Raw genomic sequence first — 19,606 nt, 5'->3', positions numbered from 1 at the left:
GCCCAACCCAACACGTGTACACCTCTAATATCTAAGAAATGAAGCAAAATCTATGGTATATATAGACATCGAGATATTAATTATAAATTTTTTAGGCTCGGATATTTCAATACAACTTTTACTGTATATGGAATTCTTTCGGTAACTTCAACTCAACCGACCAAGTTCAACGGGTCGAGTCTATTACGAATTCAAATCTTTCGTATCTATTTATACCAATTGAAATTAACGATCAAAGTTGTCAAATACGAGTAACTCGACTAATAAAAATTCAACGAACTACGTCAAAATTAGGTCACGTCAACCATTTTTTTTTACGAGGAAGTGAAGGGAAGTTTTGCTTTTTGTTAATTTATAGGCCAATAATTGTTTTTTGGCCATAAAAAATAAAGACTTCAAATTTATTGAAAAGTATTTAATTTTCTTTTTGTTTACACTTTTTTCTTAGTCATATCTTTAATAATAAAAAAATAATAATAATTGCTTGCAATAATTGAGACTTCAATCATCATGACTCAATAAAAAAAAGGAAATTTTAAAGAATCTATAAAAAAATTATTATTCAAAGGAATAATTTCAAATATAATTAGATTTTCTCGGGAAAGTTTAAAGAAGACAATATTTACTAGTGGTGGATCTGGGCCGTTACAAATGGTATCAGAGCCAGACATCGGACTATGTGCCAACGAGGAGGTTGTTCCCCGGAGGAGGTAGACACAAGGCGGTGTGCTAGTAAGGACGCTGGATCACGAAGAGGGGTGGATTGTGATATCCCACATTGGTTGGGGAGGAGAACGAAACATCCTTTATAAGTGTGTGGATAAGGACGCTGGGTCTCGAAGGGGGTTGATTATGATATCCCACATTGGTTGGGAGGAGAACGAAACACCCTTTATAAGGGTGTAGAAACCTTTTCCTAGCATACGCGTTTTAAAGTTTTGAGGGGAAGCCCGAAAGGGAAAGCCCAAAGAGGACAATATCGGCTAACGGTGGACTTGGGGCGTTACAAATGATATCAGAGCTAGACATCGGATTATGTGCCAACGAGGAGGTTGTTCTCCGAAGGGGGTAGACACGAGGCGGTGTGCCAATAAGGACGCTGGATCTCGAAGGGAGGTGGATTGTGATATCCCACATTGGTTGGGGAGGAGAACGAAACATCCTTTATAAGCGTGTGGATAAGGACGGTAGGTCCCGAAGGAGGTTGATTGTGATATCTCACATTGGTTGGGAGGAGATCGAAACATCCTTTATAAACGTGTAGAAACTCGGATGAAAATCAGCTTTGGTGCTTCGGTGGTATCATAGTTCTTATTCATTTTTAGAATTTTTTTCGATTTATTCTTTACGACTTAAAATATTTAAATTATATCTTTCACGATCGGTGGATATTAAGATTGATTAACGATAAATTTTATATTAATACACTAAATTTTAAAAAATTGGAAGAAATTTTAAAATTTATTTTTGTTGACAAACTTTTTTTCCAAAATTAACATTAACTAATAACTAAATTAAATAATATTAATAGATTCCTTAAACAAAAGTGATTAAGTTGAACATTAGGGATTAAAAATATAAATTAAATTATTAATTTAATATCTTAACTTTAAATTTTATATTTAATAAGCTTATGAACTTAAAAAAATATTATGTCCTTCACTTGTACATAATTTTTTTAAAAAATTAATTAAATATGTTTAAAATATCGAATAATTAATGTAACAGCCCAAACCCACCTCTAGTAGATAATGTCTTGTAGGTCGCAGAGGTTTCCAGACTCTTATAAAGGGTGTTTTGTTCTCCTCCCTAATCAATGTGGGATCTCACAATCCACCTCCTTCAAGGTCCAGTGTCCTTGTTGGCACACCGCCTCGTATTTACGCCTCGAACGTGGAAATCCTTATAAAGGGTGTTTCATAGGGTGTTTTCATTCTTCTCCCCATCCGATGTGGGATCTCACAATCCACCCCTTTGAGGTCCAGCGTCCTTGCTGGCACACCGCCTCATGTCTACGCCTCGAACGTAGAAGTCCTTATAAAGGGTGTTTCGTAGGGTGTTTTCATTCTTCTCCCCATCCGATGTGGGATCTCACAATCCACCCCTTTGAGGTCGAGCGTCCTTGTTGGCACACCCCCTCATGTCTACGCCTCGAACGTGGAAGTCCTTATAAAGGGTGTTTCGTAGGGTGTTTTCATTCTTCTCCCCATCCGATGTGGGATCTCACAATCCACCCCTTTGAGGTCGAGCGTCCTTGTTGGCACACCCTCTCATGTCTACGCCTCGAACGTGGAAGTCCTTATAAAGGGTGTTTCGTAGGGTGTTTTCATTCTTCTCCCCATCCGATGTGGGATCTCACAATCCACCCCTTTGAGGTCGAGCGTCCTTGTTGGCACACCCTCTCATGTCTACGCCTCGAACGTGGAAGTCCTTATAAAGGGTGTTTCGTAGGGTGTTTTCATTCTTCTCCCCATCCGATGTGGGATCTCACAATCCACCCCTTTGAGGTCGAGCGTCCTTGTTGGCACACCCCCTCATGTCTAAGCCTCGAACGTGGAAGTCCTTATAAAGAGTGTTTCGTAGGGTGTTTTCATTCTCCTCCTCAACTAATGTGAGATCTCACAATCCACCCCTTTTGAGGTCCAACATCTTTGCTGGCACACCGCCTCATGTCTTCATCTCGAACGTGGAAGTCCTTATAAAGAGTGTTTCGTAGGGTGTTTTCATTCTCCTCCTCAACTGATGTGAGATCTCACAATCCACCTCTTTTGAGGTCCAACATCTTTGCTGGCACACCGCCTCATGTCTTCATCTCGAACGTGGAAATCCTTATAAAGGGTGTTTCGTAGGGCGTTTTCATTCTCCTCCCCAACCGATGTGGGATCTCACAATCCACCCCTTCGAGGTCCAGTGTCCTTACTAGCACACTGCCTCGTGTCTACGCCTCGAACATGGAAATTTTTATAAAGGGTGTTTCATAGGGTGTTTTGTTCTCCTCCCCAACCAATATAGGATCTCACAATTCACCCCTTCAAGATCCAGTGTCCTTGTTGGCACACCGCCTCAAACGTTCTCAATTTTATAACAACTCATAGATATTCAAGGCACTCTTACTAACACACCGCTTAATGTCTACTCCCTTCGAGACTCAGTCTCCTCGCTAGCACATCGCTCGATATCTAGCTCAAATACCCTTTGTAACAACCAAGTTCACCGCTAGCAAATATTATCCTCCTTAAACTTTACCTTAAGATTTTTAAAACGCATCTACACTCTTTAACGACATAAAATTATAAAACTTACATTTAAAGGCTAAATTCGTAATTTCACAAATATTTTATTTATTTATTTATTTATTTTTGTATAATTGTCACATTGTTGGAAGTGGTGGTTGGCTGGCTGGCTCTTTCTTCCTACTTTCAAAGGGCGCCACTGTTCCTGCCAGTGGATTAACGTGCTTTCTCTCTCCCTCTCTCTCTCTCTCTCTCTTAATTGAATTAATTATTATATAATTAATTAATTTTCTTTTTCAATCTTCATCTTCTCCGCTCAGTCACTCGAAGAGGGTTATGCAAAAACAAATATTGCTTCATTTTATAAAATCCCCCTTCTCTCTCTTCCTCTCTCTCTCTCTCTCTCCTCCTTGTAGCGCGTGTGTTCATGAGCTAATGAACAACCCTTTTCGATTTCCATCTTATTAAACAAGATTCAACAGCTCTGATGTTGAAAAAATTTGTATGAACACAAGAAAACAATGGATGGTTTCTCAGATCTTGAGCCCGATTGCTCTGAATTCGTTGAAATTGATCCCACTGGTCGATATGGCAGAGTATGTTTCCTTATCTCTTTCTCTCTATTGTGTTCATGTTTTTCCCCTTTTATGATTTTGGGTTTTGTTGTTCCTTGCAGTATAATGAAATTTTAGGAAAAGGGGCTTCAAAAACAGTGTAAGAACATGATTTCTTGCATTTTATGAGCTTCCCATTACATTAATTTCTGGAAATCTGTTCTTCTTTTGAAGATTATTGATGGGTTTTTGTTCGTTTGTTCGTTTGTTCTTCATTTGGGTTTTTGTAGTTACAGAGCTTTTGATGAGTATGATGGAATTGAAGTAGCTTGGAATCAAGTGAAACTCTATGATTTCTTGCAAAGTCCTGAAGATCTGGAACGACTTTACTGTGAGATTCATCTTTTGAAGACATTGAAACATAGAAATATCATGAAATTCTACACTTCTTGGGTTGATATTGCTAATAGAAACATCAATTTTGTTACTGAAATGTTCACTTCTGGTACTCTTAGACAGTAAGTATCTGATGAACTTGGATGATTTTCAGTCATTTCTGGTCATTTTGGTATCTGGGTGTTGTTTTTTTGACTGATTTTTGTCATATTTTGGTGGGGTTTTGTTCTTTAGGTATAGATTGAAGCATAAACGAGTTAATATTAGAGCTGTGAAGCATTGGTGTAGGCAGATTTTGAAGGGGCTTCATTATTTGCATAGCCATGAGCCTCCTATCATCCATAGAGATCTCAAGTGTGATAATATCTTTGTTAATGGTAATCAAGGGGAGGTTAAGATTGGTGATCTTGGACTTGCTGCTATTCTTAGGAAATCTCATGCTGATCATTGTGTAGGTATGGTTTTGGATTTCGGCTTTTGAAAACTTTGTTTGTTTCGGTATTGTTCGGTCTTGGAGTTGGGTTTGTGTAGCTTGTGATTGTGGTGTCGAACGATCTCTATCGTCCCCCTTGAAACTCTGTTCATTTTGGGGGTTGTTTGGCTTACGGGTTGGATTTGTTTAGCGTGAGTTATGTGGGTTTGCTTATCTCGAACTATTGGTTTGTTAACCCCACGTCCTACGTGAATTTGTGCTTCTAGTACCACTTGTGAGATCGCGTATTGGTTGGAGAGGGGAACGAAGCATTCCTTATAAGGGTGTGGAAACCTTTCTCTAATAGACGCGTTTTAAAACCTTGAGGGGTATAGCCTGAAAGGGAAAGCCCAAAGAGGACAATATCTGCTAACGGTGGGTTTGAGCTGTTACTAATGGTATCAGAGCCAAGCATTGGGCAGTGTGCCAACGAGGACGCTGGCCTCCAAGGGGGGTGGATTGTGAGATCCCACATCGGTTGGAGAGGGGAACGAAACATTTCTTATAAAGGTGTGGAAACCTCTCTCGAACAAACCCGTTTTAAAACCTTGAGGGGAAGCTTGGAAGGGAAAGTCCAGACTATAGGAGAACAAAACATTCCTTATAAGGGTGTGGAAACCTCTTTCTAATAGACGCGTTTTAAAACCTTGAGGGGAAGCCCGGGAGGGAAAGCCCAAAGAGGACAATATCTGCTAGCGGTGGACTTAGACTGTTACAAATGGTATCAAAGTCAGGCATTGGCGGTGTGCCAGGGNTTTATAATGAGGACGTTGGGCCCCAAGGGGGTGGATTGTGAGATCCCACATCGGTTGGAGAGGAGAACGAAACATTTCTTATAAGGGTGTGGAAACCTCTCCCTGACAAACGCGTTTTAAAATCTTGAGGGGAAGCTCGGAAGGAAAAGTCCAAAGAGGACAANTATGAGCTTCCCATTACATTAATTTCTGGAAATCTGTTCTTCTTTTGAAGATTATTGATGGGTTTTTGTTCGTTTGTTCGTTTGTTCTTCATTTGGGTTTTTGTAGTTACAGAGCTTTTGATGAGTATGATGGAATTGAAGTAGCTTGGAATCAAGTGAAACTCTATGATTTCTTGCAAAGTCCTGAAGATCTGGAACGACTTTACTGTGAGATTCATCTTTTGAAGACATTGAAACATAGAAATATCATGAAATTCTACACTTCTTGGGTTGATATTGCTAATAGAAACATCAATTTTGTTACTGAAATGTTCACTTCTGGTACTCTTAGACAGTAAGTATCTGATGAACTTGGATGATTTTCAGTCATTTCTGGTCATTTTGGTATCTGGGTGTTGTTTTTTTGACTGATTTTTGTCATATTTTGGTGGGGTTTTGTTCTTTAGGTATAGATTGAAGCATAAACGAGTTAATATTAGAGCTGTGAAGCATTGGTGTAGGCAGATTTTGAAGGGGCTTCATTATTTGCATAGCCATGAGCCTCCTATCATCCATAGAGATCTCAAGTGTGATAATATCTTTGTTAATGGTAATCAAGGGGAGGTTAAGATTGGTGATCTTGGACTTGCTGCTATTCTTAGGAAATCTCATGCTGATCATTGTGTAGGTATGGTTTTGGATTTCGGCTTTTGAAAACTTTGTTTGTTTCGGTATTGTTCGGTCTTGGAGTTGGGTTTGTGTAGCTTGTGATTGTGGTGTCGAACGATCTCTATCGTCCCCCTTGAAACTCTGTTCATTTTGGGGGTTGTTTGGCTTACGGGTTGGATTTGTTTAGCGTGAGTTATGTGGGTTTGCTTATCTCGAACTATTGGTTTGTTAACCCCACGTCCTACGTGAATTTGTGCTTCTAGTACCACTTGTGAGATCGCGTATTGGTTGGAGAGGGGAACGAAGCATTCCTTATAAGGGTGTGGAAACCTTTCTCTAATAGACGCGTTTTAAAACCTTGAGGGGAAGCCCGGGAGGGAAAGCCCAAAGAGGACAATATCTGCTAGCGGTGGACTTAGACTGTTACAAATGGTATCAAAGTCAGGCATTGGCGGTGTGCCAGGGAGGACGTTGGGCCCCAAGGGGGTGGATTGTGAGATCCCACATCGGTTGGAGAGGAGAACGAAACATTTCTTATAAGGGTGTGGAAACCTCTCCCTGACAAACGCGTTTTAAAATCTTGAGGGGAAGCTCGGAAGGAAAAGTCCAAAGAGGACAATATCCGCTAGCGGTGGGTTTGGGCTGTTACAAATGGTATCAGAGCCAGACACTAGATAGTGTGCCAACGTTCCAACGAGAACGCTAGGCCCAAGGGGGTGGACCGTAAGATATGATTCTTATTTTGAAAGTAGGTAAAATTGGAAGAGTTTTTCATAATGTGTTATAAATTCACAGGAACACCAGAGTTTATGGCTCCAGAAGTGTATGCAGAAGCATATAACGAATTAGTCGATATTTACTCATTCGGGATGTGCGTTCTCGAGATGATAACGTTCGAATATCCATACAGCGAATGCACTCATCCTGCTCAGATCTACAAGAAAGTCGTATCCGTAAGAATCTCTCTCTAAACGTGTTTCGGATGCTCGTGTTCGTGTTCGTGTTCGTGTTCATATGCTCGAGATTAATGCGTTATGTTGTGCGTTTTCAGGGGAAAAAACCAGACGCCTTGTACAAAGTGAAAGATCCCGAAGTGCGACAGTTCATCGATAAGTGTTTAGCATCGGTTTCATTTCGACTCTCGGCAGCAGAGCTTTTGAATGATCCTTTCCTTCAAGTCGATAACGGCGAATATGATCTAAGACCTGTCGATTACGGGAGAGGATTCGATGATGTATGCCCTCTTATAAGACGTGACAGCTCCTTTTGTAACGGATATCCATATGACTATAGTTTCGAAGCTTCGAGTGAATCGGGTTACCATCCGATTGATCACGAAACCAATGGAATCGAGCTTTTCGAGTATTATGAAGGTGAACATTCTGAAGATGTTGATATTAGCATCAAAGGGAAGATGAGAGATGATGGTAGCATCTTCTTAAGACTCAGAATTACTGATAAAGAAGGTAGAAATTTCTTCCTCGAAAACTTTGGTTACGATCCGATGATGAGTCTAAACCGGTTCGTTTACAGGACTTATTAGGAACATTTACTTTCCGTTCGATGTCGAGACAGATACAGCATTAAGCGTTGCAACAGAAATGGTAGCGGAGCTAGATATTACAGATCAAGACGTGACGAGAATTGCTGATATGATCGACGGAGAAATCGCTTCCTTGGTACCCGAATGGAGACCAGGTCCGGGAATTGAGGAAACACCTCGTTTTGCTTGTCATAATTGTGCTACTACTTCTTACAACAATGCTTCATCAAATGGTCTTTCATTGAGGAATCCTGGCGGAAAAAACTCGGACGTAGCTCAATGTTGTGGACATCGATATGCTTCGATACACGGTCGTTTCGAGGAGATAATGTACCAAGCTGATGAATCCGAGCATCATCCAGTAGAGGGTGCACCGAATATATCAAGCTTGAATTATCCTGAAATATGGGGACGTCACGAAAGCCGTGAACTTAGCTCAATGAGCTCACGACATAGCCACTCGGATGAAGATTACGAGAAAACAGATCGACCAAGTACAGTCACGGATGCTAAAGAAACAATCATGGAAAGTAAAACCGCTCCTAATACGAGAACGTCGCTTAGGGACCTGATGAATTCCCTTTCTTTCTCGGAAACGCCTTCGTTATATGAACCTCGAGATATCGATGAAAATGATGCCCAGCAAGAACTGAGATGGATTAAGGCAAAGTACCAAATGGAATTAAACAAGCTCAAAGAACAAAAAATGGAGAATGGGACACTGGTAAGCCACGACCAAACCCTCGACAGGTCTGATCGAGATACGAACCGAAATAGTACCGAGAGCCGTGTTTATATCAGTAATAGCTGTTACGGTTCAGACGCTCGGAAGGTCGTGGAATCGCCTGTCGTGGAGAAGGTTGTCACGGCTAAAAATGCCTGTAATGGTTCATTGCTTCCAAGCTCTCTTCATAGAGCAATCTCTCTACCAGTTGATGCTGTTCATATGTAACAATGTAAGGTCCCTCCTTGTATTCTTTTATGGATTCTATACACCAAAACAAGTCAAATAAATATATCACATTCGCCATTTCTTGAACGAAACCGAAAGGGTAGGGAAAAGAGTGTCGTGAGGCAAGAACGTCGGGCCTCACGGGTAAGAGTTGTGAAGTGGAGTATGTTTTCGAGTAAAATCGTGAGCTAAACGTTCTTTTACGAGACATTTTCACTGATCCTTGTATCGTATAATGTAAATATACTTGAATGAATCAATGGGTTGTGTTGGTTTAAAAACGTTCGAGCTCTACCTCTTTCCCTTGGATTTTACCCGAGGGGGAAAGTTTTGAGAGCTCGTTGATTGATTTGGCTCGTTATGTATCGTCGTCAACCTCACGGTTTTAAAACGTGTCTACTAAGGAGAGGTTTTCACACCTTTATAAGGAATGTTTTGTTCTCTTCAACAACTGATGTGGGATCTCACAATCCACCTCCCTTGGCGCCATCGTCCTCATTGGCACACCGTTTGAAACTTGGCTCTGATATCATTTGTAACAGCTCAAGCTCACTACTAGCATATATTGTTCGTTTTGACCTGTTACGCATCACTGACAACCTCACGTTTTTAAAACGCGTCTACTAGGAAGAGGTTTCCACACCCTTATAAGGATTATAAGGAATTGTTTCGTTCCCCTCTCCAATCGATGTGGGATCTCACAATCCAAGCGTCCTTGTTGGCACACCGCCTAGTGTCTGCCTCTGATACCATTTGCAACAACCCAACTCTACCGTTTGCAGATATTGTCCGCTTTGGTCCATTACGTATCACTGTCAATCACACGGTTTTAAAACGCGTATACTAGAGAGAGGTTTCCACACCCTTATAAAGAATGCTTCATTTCCATCTCTAACCGACGTGAGATCTCACAAGTCAAAGCTGAAATCGTGTTCGGTTTTAGTGTTTCAGTTGAAATTGTGTTTCGTTTTAGGTTAAAAAGTGCTATGCTTTTGTATTGCTTCCTTTTTTTATGTGGCCATGCACACACTTTTCTCCTCCCAACGTTTATCCACATCACTTTACAAGATCATTCCACCTTTTGTGTATGGTCCACATAATGACCTCATTTACACTTTGGAGCACTTTGCATTACCTCTCTCACACATGATAATAAGAATCCTAATTCGTAAAGAAACATAAAGTCGATTGACGATGACAATCACGACAAGCTATCCTCACGGTCTCACGAGCCGCTTTCAAAATCGTGAGCTCAAAATTGTAAATGATAATCACCCGTTCCACTCGTTCATGATATATTGTATATGCATTGTATGTGATCTCACATCAGCCGGAGAGGAGAACAAAACATTTTTTTTACGGGGGTGTGGAAATCTCTCACTAACAGACGCGTTTTAAAAACTTTGAGGGGAACCCTGAAAGGAAAAACCTTAAGAGGACAATATCCGTTAGCGGTGAGCTTAGACCGTTACAAATGGTATCAAAGCCAAATACTGGGCACGAGGAGGCTGAACCCTGAAGGGAGGTAGACACCAGGTGGTATGCCAGCGAGGACGCTGAGCCCCAAAAGGGGGTGGATTGTGAGATCCCACATCAATTTGAGAGAGGAACGAGTGTCAGCGAGGACGTTGGGTCATGAGATCCCACATCAGTTGGGGAGGAGAACGAAACGTTCTTTGTAAGGGTATTCAAACTTTTCGTGCCAGACCCATTTTAAAAATCTTGAGAGAAAACCCAAAACGGAAAACCCAAAAAGAACAATATCTGCTCTTGGTGGGCTTGGGCCGTTACACGTTGTATTTATTTTTTGATACCAAAAGTTGTCTCGTGATACGAGTCATAGAAATATCACAGATGTGAAAAAAGTCGTCCATTCATCCTATAAACGTTACTGATTTTATATTTCAATCATTAAAAAAAGCATATCGTCCCAAATTATAATTGTGGTTTAAAAAAGAGACGTGATCGTGATAACTTTGATTATGTCGTTAGCTGTACGGAAATTTAGTGTCGGCTTTACACGCTAGCTTGCTAGTTTACTTGGCTTATTGTCACATAAAAAATAAATATTTATAATAATATGATATTAACTTTATTTTATAATAAGGACCATATCATATAACTTTAAAAAGGAAGCCATGGGGAAGGTTCAATATCTAAATTAATTATTGATTAAAGATAATAATCATGTACTTTAGATCAAATCTTAATTAAATAATACCTTTAACTTTTCAAGCCATTAATTAAATTATTTAAAAAATGAAAAAGAATACTTTTTATAATTATTAAGTAATTAATAAATTTGACCCAATTACCTTATTTTTAATTTAGTTTATTTGACCATTTTATTTTAAAAAATGTAATTTTTTTTCTTTTCACGCCAAAAAAAGTTATTATAATGGAAAAAATCTCATTTTAAAATAATTTAATTAAAAATTATTCTTCCCCGCGTTGGACTTTTATCATTGACCATCTTACGTGGAAAATGAAAGTTTTTTTTTTCTNATATCATCCCCAAAAAAAAAAAAAAAAAAGTCATTGGGAGAATTATTTTTTAACTAATTGGAAATTTCGAGTTAGTTAGGTCGGTGAAACGAGCAGCCTAATAGAGTTCATAACCCAACCCAACACTCGAAGGCAACACCACAACGTCCTGTACTCAACAAGGTTTCGTCATCGTACCAGTCATCATTCACCCTTAAGCCAGCCCAAATTAGGAGGCAACGTTATAACATTTCGTGCTCAACGTGGCTCATGTTGCACGCCCGAGCGCACTCGACTCTACCCCACCATGCACGTTCCACCACCGCACCGCTGTCAAATGCCCAAAGATACTCGACTCTATTTTCGGGTTGGGTTGGGTTGAGTTGTCAAGTTTTTTTAATTTCTAAGTATGACAGGGCAGGTTGGGTTGTTAACTAATTTTCGGGTGGGTCAAGTTGACCAAACAAAAAAAATGTTAACCCGTAAACCGACTCGAATTTTTAGTTTTTAAAAAATTTAACCTAACCCAAACAGAAAAAAGTCTAACCAAACCCAATATTTATAGTTCAGGTTAGATAGTCCAGATTAGTCGAGTTCTTGAATCATAATCTCTCTGCCCCCGTTTTCTAAAACTCTTTTCTTAAACCGAGGCCAGAGATTCGAGCATATGTCGCTTGGCTGTAGGCGACGCAAGAACGAATAGGCTTAACTCATTTGTTGTTGGAAATTGAGTGTCGCACAATCGCAAGTCCGCTGCATCAAAGTGAGTGGGATTGTGACCTTAACTAAAACCATTCTAATATATTTTTATAATTAAAATAGTATATAATATTTGAATAAGAAGATTGGGTCAAAATAGTGGATTTATTTTATTTATTATTTAATTTAATTTAATTTAATTTTGAGAGGTGGATTACCTTTAAAATTCTTTTACTTTATAACTTTCAAAAGGAAAAATAATATTCTTTTATATTCCTCACAAAATCAAATTCCTTACAACTCTCTTCGATTATAATTATTATTAATTTTAATAATTATATCATGTATTAAAAAATATTAATTTTGTTTTTTGGTAATTTTTTATAATAATAATTATTATTAAGATAAACTCCAAAAATATTCATTCTTTCAATATTCTGTTACTATTATAAAAAAAAATGTTATTAATAGTATTAAATATTACATCACGTACTTATCTACTTAATAATTTTTTCAAAAAGAAATTTAGATGTGATTGAAGATAATTATTAATTACTTAAGAAAGAAAAATCGTGACCATTCTTTTTTAGATAATGGACTTGATGTAAAAAGAGAGTAGGCTAGATGAGAATTTTCAGAACCAGAATCACGAGGATGTTGACTTTGTGATATGATCTTAAGTTATTACATTGTCTGGCGTGGAAATCTTTCCCTAGCATACGCGTTTTAAAGCCTTGAGGGGAAGTTGGAAAGGGAAAGCCGAAAACAACAATCTCTACTAGCGGTGGGCTTGGGTCGTTACAAATAGTGATGTGCCAGTGAGGAGACTGTTCCCCGAAGGGAGTAGACACGAGGCGGTGTGCCAATAAGAACGTTGGACCCTGAAGCGAGGTGGATTTGGTGGGGGTCCCACATCGATTAGAGAAAGGAATGAGTGTCAACGAGGACGCTCGGTACTGAAGGGGTGTGAATTGTGATATCCCGCATTCGTTCGGGAGAGAACTAAGGACCTTCCCCTATTAGACCGCTAGATTGGACCTACATAGATATAAATAGATGAAAAAAAATAAATAACTATTCACTCTCTTCTCCTAAAATATAGTCAGAATTATTAATAATTCTAGTTTTTTTATTTTCCAGTTGTAAATATCTTTTTAGATATTACCACAAAATAATTATGAAAAGCCCATAGGAAATAAAAACCCCAAAAATATGAGGTCCAATAACTTATGGGCCCTATTAGATCATTGAAAACGAGGCCCAAAACCTTCAAATTCCAAAAGCCCAAACCCATTTTGAAAAGCCCAAAAATGAGGTCCAATAACTTTTGGGCCCAATTAGATCAATGAAAACGAGGCCCAAAAGCTTCGAAATCCAAAAGCCCAAACCCATTTGAAAACACCATAGGAAATAAAAAGCCCAAAAATATGAGGTCCACAACTTTTGGGCCCAATTAGATTAATGAAAACGAGGCCCAAAAGCTTCGAAATCAAAAGCTCAAAACTCTTTGAAAAGCCCATAGGAAATAAAAAGCCGAAAAATATGAGGTCCAATAACTTTTGGGCCCAATTAGATCAATGAAAATAAGGCCCAAAAGCTTGAAAATCCAAAAGCCCAAACCCATTTTGAAAAGGCCATAGGAAATAAAAAGCCCAAATATGTGGTCCAATAACTTTTGAGCCCATTTAGATCAATGAAAACGAGGCCCAAAGGCTTCAAAATTTAAAAGCCCAAATCCATTGATAAAAAGCCCAAAAATATGAAGTCCAATAAGTTTTGGGCCCAATAGGATCAATGAAAACGTGGCCCAAAAGCTTCGAAATCCAAAAGCCCAAACCCATTTCGAAAAGCCCATAGAAAATAAAAAGCCCAAAAATATGAGGTCCATTAATATTTGGGCCCAATTAGATCAATGACAACGAGGCCCAAGAGCTTCGAAATTCAAAAGCCCAAGCCCATAGAAAATAAAAGCCCAAAAAATATGAGGTCCATTAACTTTCAGGCCCAAAAGCTTTGAAATCCAAAAGCCCAAACCCATTTTGAAAAGCCCATAGAAAATAAAAAGCCCAAAAATACGAGGCCCTAAAGCTAACGCCCTAACTGATTTTGAAAAGCCCATAGGAAATAAAAAGCCCAAAAATTTGTGGTCCAGTAACTTTTGGGCCCAATTAGAACGATGAAAACGAGGCCCAAGAGCTTCAAAATCACAAAGCCTTAAGCAATTATGAAAAGCCCAAAATAAGATCCAACAACTTTTGGGCCCAATTAGAACACTAAAAACCAGTCCCAAAAGCTTAAAAAGCCCAAAACCCTAACCCATCAATGACTTTATTAACCAGCTAGGGTTTTGACATCTCGTCTTTTTATCATCCCGACTCAGGTTAAGAGCTGCCGTTTCTCTGCGCCTTCGCCCTTCCAAGAGCTTCAAGCTTTCCATCCTCTTCGGGGCACATTCAGTCATGGCGGACAAGGCAGTCACTATCCGGACCAGGAAGTTCATGACCAACAGGCTCCTCTCCAGGAAGCAATTCGTAAGTTTCTCAGATCGCACATCTTCGTTTTTGCTTTCCGCATTCCTGTTCTGTTAGGCTTTGTTTTTGGGTGATCCCGTGGCGTTTGATTCTTGTGTGGTGATGTTAACTTGTTTTTTTTATTTCGTTTTTGGTTTTTGAGTTTGGAGTTTGTTAGTTCGTGGATTCTGGTGTGGTACTGAAGTGGATGAGTTGCATTTGTTTGACTCTGTAAAGGGTTCTCTTATGTTTAATTGAATCTGAAGTTTTTCGTTTCTTAATTACTTGGAGATTAGGGTATTTAGTGCTTGCCACTTTGACGACCGTGGTTGCTTTAGGGCTGGTGATTTTTGTTCCTTGGTAGCTCAGAGACTCCTATTTGTTTAACATTTTGATGGGGGTTGGAAGAGATTTTGAAGTCGTTTATAACCTGTTTGTTCCATGTTTATTTCAGGTCATTGATGTTCTTCACCCAGGCAGACCCAATGTCTCAAAGGTAAATCATTTTTCGATTCAATTTCCTTTTGCTTTTTGGTCGAATTTATGTTATTTTACTTCAGTAATTGTCTTTCATATGTGCAAAATTCTTTAGAATACAACATGAATCTCATCAATTATTTCCATCGGGTACCTCTTATTGTCTTGAACATTATAACTAATACTAATTTTTATACACTCGTTGCTTACTTCATGCTCCTTTTGGTAATTTCCGAAGTTTCATTGAAATGGTGACATCTAAACTTTTCTGTAAAGCTTATGAAATTAAGGCGTATTGTTCTGGCATTCATGATGCGTAATTATTTTGCATTTTGACATATGTTGCTCATCATGTGATATGTTTCTATATCTCGCTCTTAAGGCTGAGCTGAAGGAGAAGTTGGGCAGAATCTACGACGTGAAAGACCCAAATGCCATCTTTGTTTTCAAGTTCAGAACTCACTTTGGTGGTGGAAAATCTACTGGGTTCGGTTTGATCTATGATTCTGTTGAGAATGCCAAGAAGTATGAGCCAAAGTACAGGCTTATCAGGGTAATTTACATTCTCCCTCTAAACCAAAATTCAATAATTAAACTCGACAGTACTCAAACTCAACCGTTTTTCTCGTTTCAGAACGGACTTGACACCAAGGTAGAGAAGTCAAGAAAGCAAATGAAGGAAAGGAAGAACAGGGCCAAGAAAATCCGTGGAGTTAAGAAGGTAAGTAAAAACATTCATAGCTAGTCGACGAGATCTCGAATGATGAAACATTACTATTTACCACTGGTTGATGTCTTTTTAACAGACCAAGGCTTCAGATGCTGCCAAGGCAGGAAAGAAGAAATGAGGATGCTGGAGTTTTGTGCTTATCACCAAGGATCGTCTGCAGAATTGGGTTGCTTTCTTTTTAATAGTCTCTTTTAGTTTTCGTTTTATTACTCCTAAATGAAGTTATTATGTTAATCAGTGATTTGGTTGTTGGTGACTAGTGATATCAAAACTTGTTCAACATTTTTGACGTTACAGTTAATATATTTCCTTGTTTTTCCATCTCTTGGCTGACCCATTTGAGGTTTGTTCATAGTTGGTAGATTATGAAAAATTGTTTTGTGGGATATTTCATGTCTTCAAAATTTAAATCATAAAGGTTGGCTCGGGATAGATTCTTCAATCAGTTATGTCAATCCAACCAATTCCTAAATAGGTTTACGACTCAACTCTATCTTACTTTTAGAAAGATAAAAGAAAGTTTAATGTTTGTAACAATTGTGATGTTGTCCCATGTATTGGGAAGCATTTGTCTTTGTTTACTTGGATACCTGTTGGGGATTAAAATGACAATAACTTGGATTGGATACCCGTTGGGGATTAAAATGACAATAACTTGGACCCTTCTGTTGGGGATCAAAATGAAAATGAACCGGACACATCTGTTGTGGATTAAAATGACAATGAAATGTGATGTTGTGTCTCGATGTGTGTGGTCGAACAAGTTTGGATTCCGCCCGATATTTGGTTGACGAAGGTAAACCTTGTTGAGGTTTTATGAAATCACAAAGTTGGGTTAAAAGTGAATAGTGAATATGGGGTTTGAGTTTCTTTAATGCTGATCGTGTCAATATCATGACTTTAAAGAGGTACGAGATTGAGTTGAATTAAATTATTTGGGACACCAATTGAATCCAACCCGAAACCACCAAGTTGGGCTAAAAGTGAATACGAGGTGTGAGTTTCTTTAATGCTAATGGTGTTAATATCACGACTTTGAAGAGATACGAGATTGAGTTAGATTACGAAGTTACTTGGGACACCAATTGAATCCAACCCGAAACCACAAAGTTGGGCTAAAAGTGAATACGGGTTTTGAGTTTCTTTAATGCTGATTGTGTCAATATCACAACTTTGAAGAGGTACGAGATTGAGTTGGATTACGAAGTTACTTGGGACACCAATTGAATCCAACCCAAAACCACAAAGTTGGGCTAAAAGTGAATACGGGTTTTGAGTTTCTTTAATGTTGATTGTGTCAATATCACGACTTTGAAGAGGTACGAGATTGAGTTGGATTACGAAGTTACTTGGGACACCAATTGAATCCAACCCGAAACCACAAAGTTGGGCTAAAAGTGAATACGGGTTTTGAGTTTCTTTAATGCTGATTGTGTCAATATCACATACGAGATTGAGTTGGATTACGAAGTTACTTGGGACACCAATTGAATCCAACCCAAAACCACAAAGTTGGGCTAAAAGTGAATACGGGTTTTGAGTTTCTTTAATGTTGATTGTGTCAATATCACGACTTTGAAGAGGTACGAGATTGAGTTGGATTACAAAGTTACTTGGGACACCAATTGAATCCAACCCGCGACTTTGAAGAGGTACGAGATTGAGTTGGATTACAAAGTTACTTGGGACACCAATTGAATCCAACCTGAAATTGGATTGCACTCAAATACGTTCATTATTCTTCATATCCAATTATCCAAATTATGTCCAATGAATATATAAACACATGTACTGTACAAGTTATAAGGTTAAGATTGTAAATTACATTGTTAAACATTGTAATTTAGCCATTATTATCGTTATTTTTACTTTCTTCTTCCTTTGATCTCAACTGTTCTAATGAAACCCTAATTTCTTCCTGCACCAATTCCAATCTCTTCAAATAAACCTCCATTTCCAACTCTTGCTGCTTCCGCCATCGCTCCTCCCCGGCCTCTCCCCCGCCGCAATTTGGAATCCTCCCGGCGAGTCCAACCGGCGGCCATCCGTTACTAATCAACTCCTTGAATAACGGCGACAGGCATCCCCTCGCCACCTCCTCAACCAATCCTGAAATTTTTCCGATATCGTCGACTATACTGTTCGTCCTTGCCGGAATCTCGTTCGAATTGCTCGCTTCACCAGAGAGATATGCCGTGCGTCGCCGTTTTGTTAATTGCTGATAATCTTCTCGCTCTTCGGATTCGTCTTCTTCGAGGTTCTCTGTTTTCACCTGGATTTCGATGAAGTTAGGATTAATGTCCGCGAGGACTTCGTCTAGAATGCTATCTTCTACCGACGTTTGCTTTTTGCCGGAATTTCGGCCCCAAATTTTTCTCGAAATGTCGAAGGTCGATCGCTCGTGGAGGCTTTTGAAGGCCGGTTTCTCGCCGCAATCGATCTTATTCGAAGTGATTTGGTACTTCCTTCTCAATCTCCGAAGCTTGTCGAGTAATTGATTCTTACCGCAACAAAGCTGAATTTTCGGTTTGATCCTACGATAGAACGCAGCGGCATCTTGCTGCTGAAGACGATGGGGAGAAATTCGATTCTCCGACGCAAACTCAAGAAAACCACGCAAGAGCTGGATTTCATCTTCATTGGTCCAGACAGTGACTCTCCGCCGTGGCGGAACAGCAACGGTAACGATATTGTTCGGTGCATTGGCAGGGATAGCGATCACAGACGGAATACGATCGTCAATCGGAGAGAAACTATTGGTTTTAGATTGACGTAAATCCGCGGCGTCTGTTTCATCGGAAACGCCATCCGAAACCGCGGCGTTTTCTCCATCGTTTTGTGCATCTTCTCCGTAAGAATCTGCCTGGAATTCCTCGTCCTCCTCATTCAGCGGCGTTCCAGGTTCATCATCAGAGACTCCATGTTCATCGGAGGGTTGAGAATTTTGGTCTTCTTCCATGGAGGAGGAGGAAGAAGAAGAGAAAATCCAACCAGAAAGCGGCCATGTCATGATGAAATTTCTTCAAACAAATGGAAGATTGGGGTTCAATTCCGGGTTTTGTAATCTGCAGAAGAACAATTGATCGAGTTTTTCGCCTGGTTCTAGAGGTAATCATCAAATTCTCTCATTTCTTTCCATTGATTTCAATTGATTTTGAGGATTTTGGGATAGAATTTAAGGATATGAATAGTTCCTATATTGCTGGTCACAAATGGTTAGGTATTGTACAAGTGTTTGATTATTGTTCTTATTTTCTGTTTGAAATTGTGCAATTTAATAGAAAATTTAACTGATAAAGAAAAACCTCCCAATGGAAATACATCATTATATTGTGATTGGAATTACGCCAATTTTAGCTGCAAATCCTCATAAATTCTACCTTTTTTTTTTTATTATTGTTCTTATTTGAAATCTTCCCAAACATAGGTTTTTAATTTTATTATTATTAGGGCGTGCACGGGTTTGATTAGAAAAACGTTTTGGACCGTTTTGGACCAATTAGAAATTTCGAGTCGGTGACCTAAGCAACTTTTAGATGAACACGACTCTCCACAATGGTATGATATTGTCCCACTTTGAGCATAAACTTTCATGGTTTTGCTTTGGGCTTCCCAAGAGGCCTCGTATCAATGGAGATATTGTTCCTTGATTGTTAGCGGACGTGGGATTTTTATTGGACTATTAATTCTGCAACAAAACCGTTCATACCCGGCAATGCAAGGGAAGCCATCGATAAGATACTAAAAGTCGTAAATATTTTTGGAATTGGAATAGCCATTCCGCCCATTTCATCGAAATAAACAAGACGTATTCTATCATAACTTGTTCCCGCCATGAAAAGAAGCTCCATTGAGTCCATTATGCCTTATAGAACAAATTCCTATATGAAACTCATATGACAGATGGAGGAATAAGTGACTTTTTTTTTTTATAAATTGAGTAGTCCAAGTTGGTCGTGTTATTGAGTCATATGAACATCTTTTATAAC

At 39.1% G+C, this 19,606-nt stretch overlaps 3 protein-coding genes across 3 annotated transcripts; 2 read left to right on the top strand and 1 right to left on the bottom strand.

The window, feature by feature from the left end:
• The first annotated feature begins 3,527 nt into the window (after positions 1-3,527).
• LOC111798577 (probable serine/threonine-protein kinase WNK9) lies at positions 3,528-8,805 on the top strand. The gene is made up of 7 exons (XM_023681817.1): positions 3,528-3,829; positions 3,910-3,947; positions 4,078-4,305; positions 4,418-4,638; positions 7,018-7,175; positions 7,274-7,688; positions 7,756-8,805. The coding sequence occupies exons 1-7, from the start codon at positions 3,755-3,757 to the stop codon at positions 8,715-8,717; spliced, it is 2,097 nt and encodes a 698-aa protein (XP_023537585.1). The 5' UTR covers positions 3,528-3,754; the 3' UTR covers positions 8,718-8,805.
• Positions 8,806-14,237: 5,432 nt separating this feature from the next.
• Positions 14,238-15,938, top strand: LOC111798000 (40S ribosomal protein S24-1-like). Its single transcript, XM_023680932.1, has 5 exons — positions 14,238-14,431; positions 14,865-14,906; positions 15,270-15,440; positions 15,522-15,608; positions 15,694-15,938. The coding sequence occupies exons 1-5, from the start codon at positions 14,360-14,362 to the stop codon at positions 15,733-15,735; spliced, it is 414 nt and encodes a 137-aa protein (XP_023536700.1). The 5' UTR covers positions 14,238-14,359; the 3' UTR covers positions 15,736-15,938.
• Positions 15,939-17,369: 1,431 nt separating this feature from the next.
• On the bottom strand, positions 17,370-18,928 carry LOC111798185 (probable transcription factor At3g04930). Its single transcript, XM_023681191.1, has one exon. It carries the CDS (start codon positions 18,625-18,627, stop codon positions 17,461-17,463), a length of 1,167 nt encoding a protein of 388 aa, XP_023536959.1. The 5' UTR covers positions 18,628-18,928; the 3' UTR covers positions 17,370-17,460.
• Between the last annotated feature and the right edge of the window lie 678 nt (positions 18,929-19,606).

The sequence above is a fragment of the Cucurbita pepo genome, chromosome LG07 (genome assembly GCF_002806865.2).
Source record: "Cucurbita pepo subsp. pepo cultivar mu-cu-16 chromosome LG07, ASM280686v2, whole genome shotgun sequence".
NCBI classification, from domain to species: domain Eukaryota; kingdom Viridiplantae; phylum Streptophyta; class Magnoliopsida; order Cucurbitales; family Cucurbitaceae; genus Cucurbita; species Cucurbita pepo.
The sequence above is the reverse complement of the archived record's forward strand: the minus strand, read 5'-3'. Positions and strand labels throughout refer to the sequence as shown.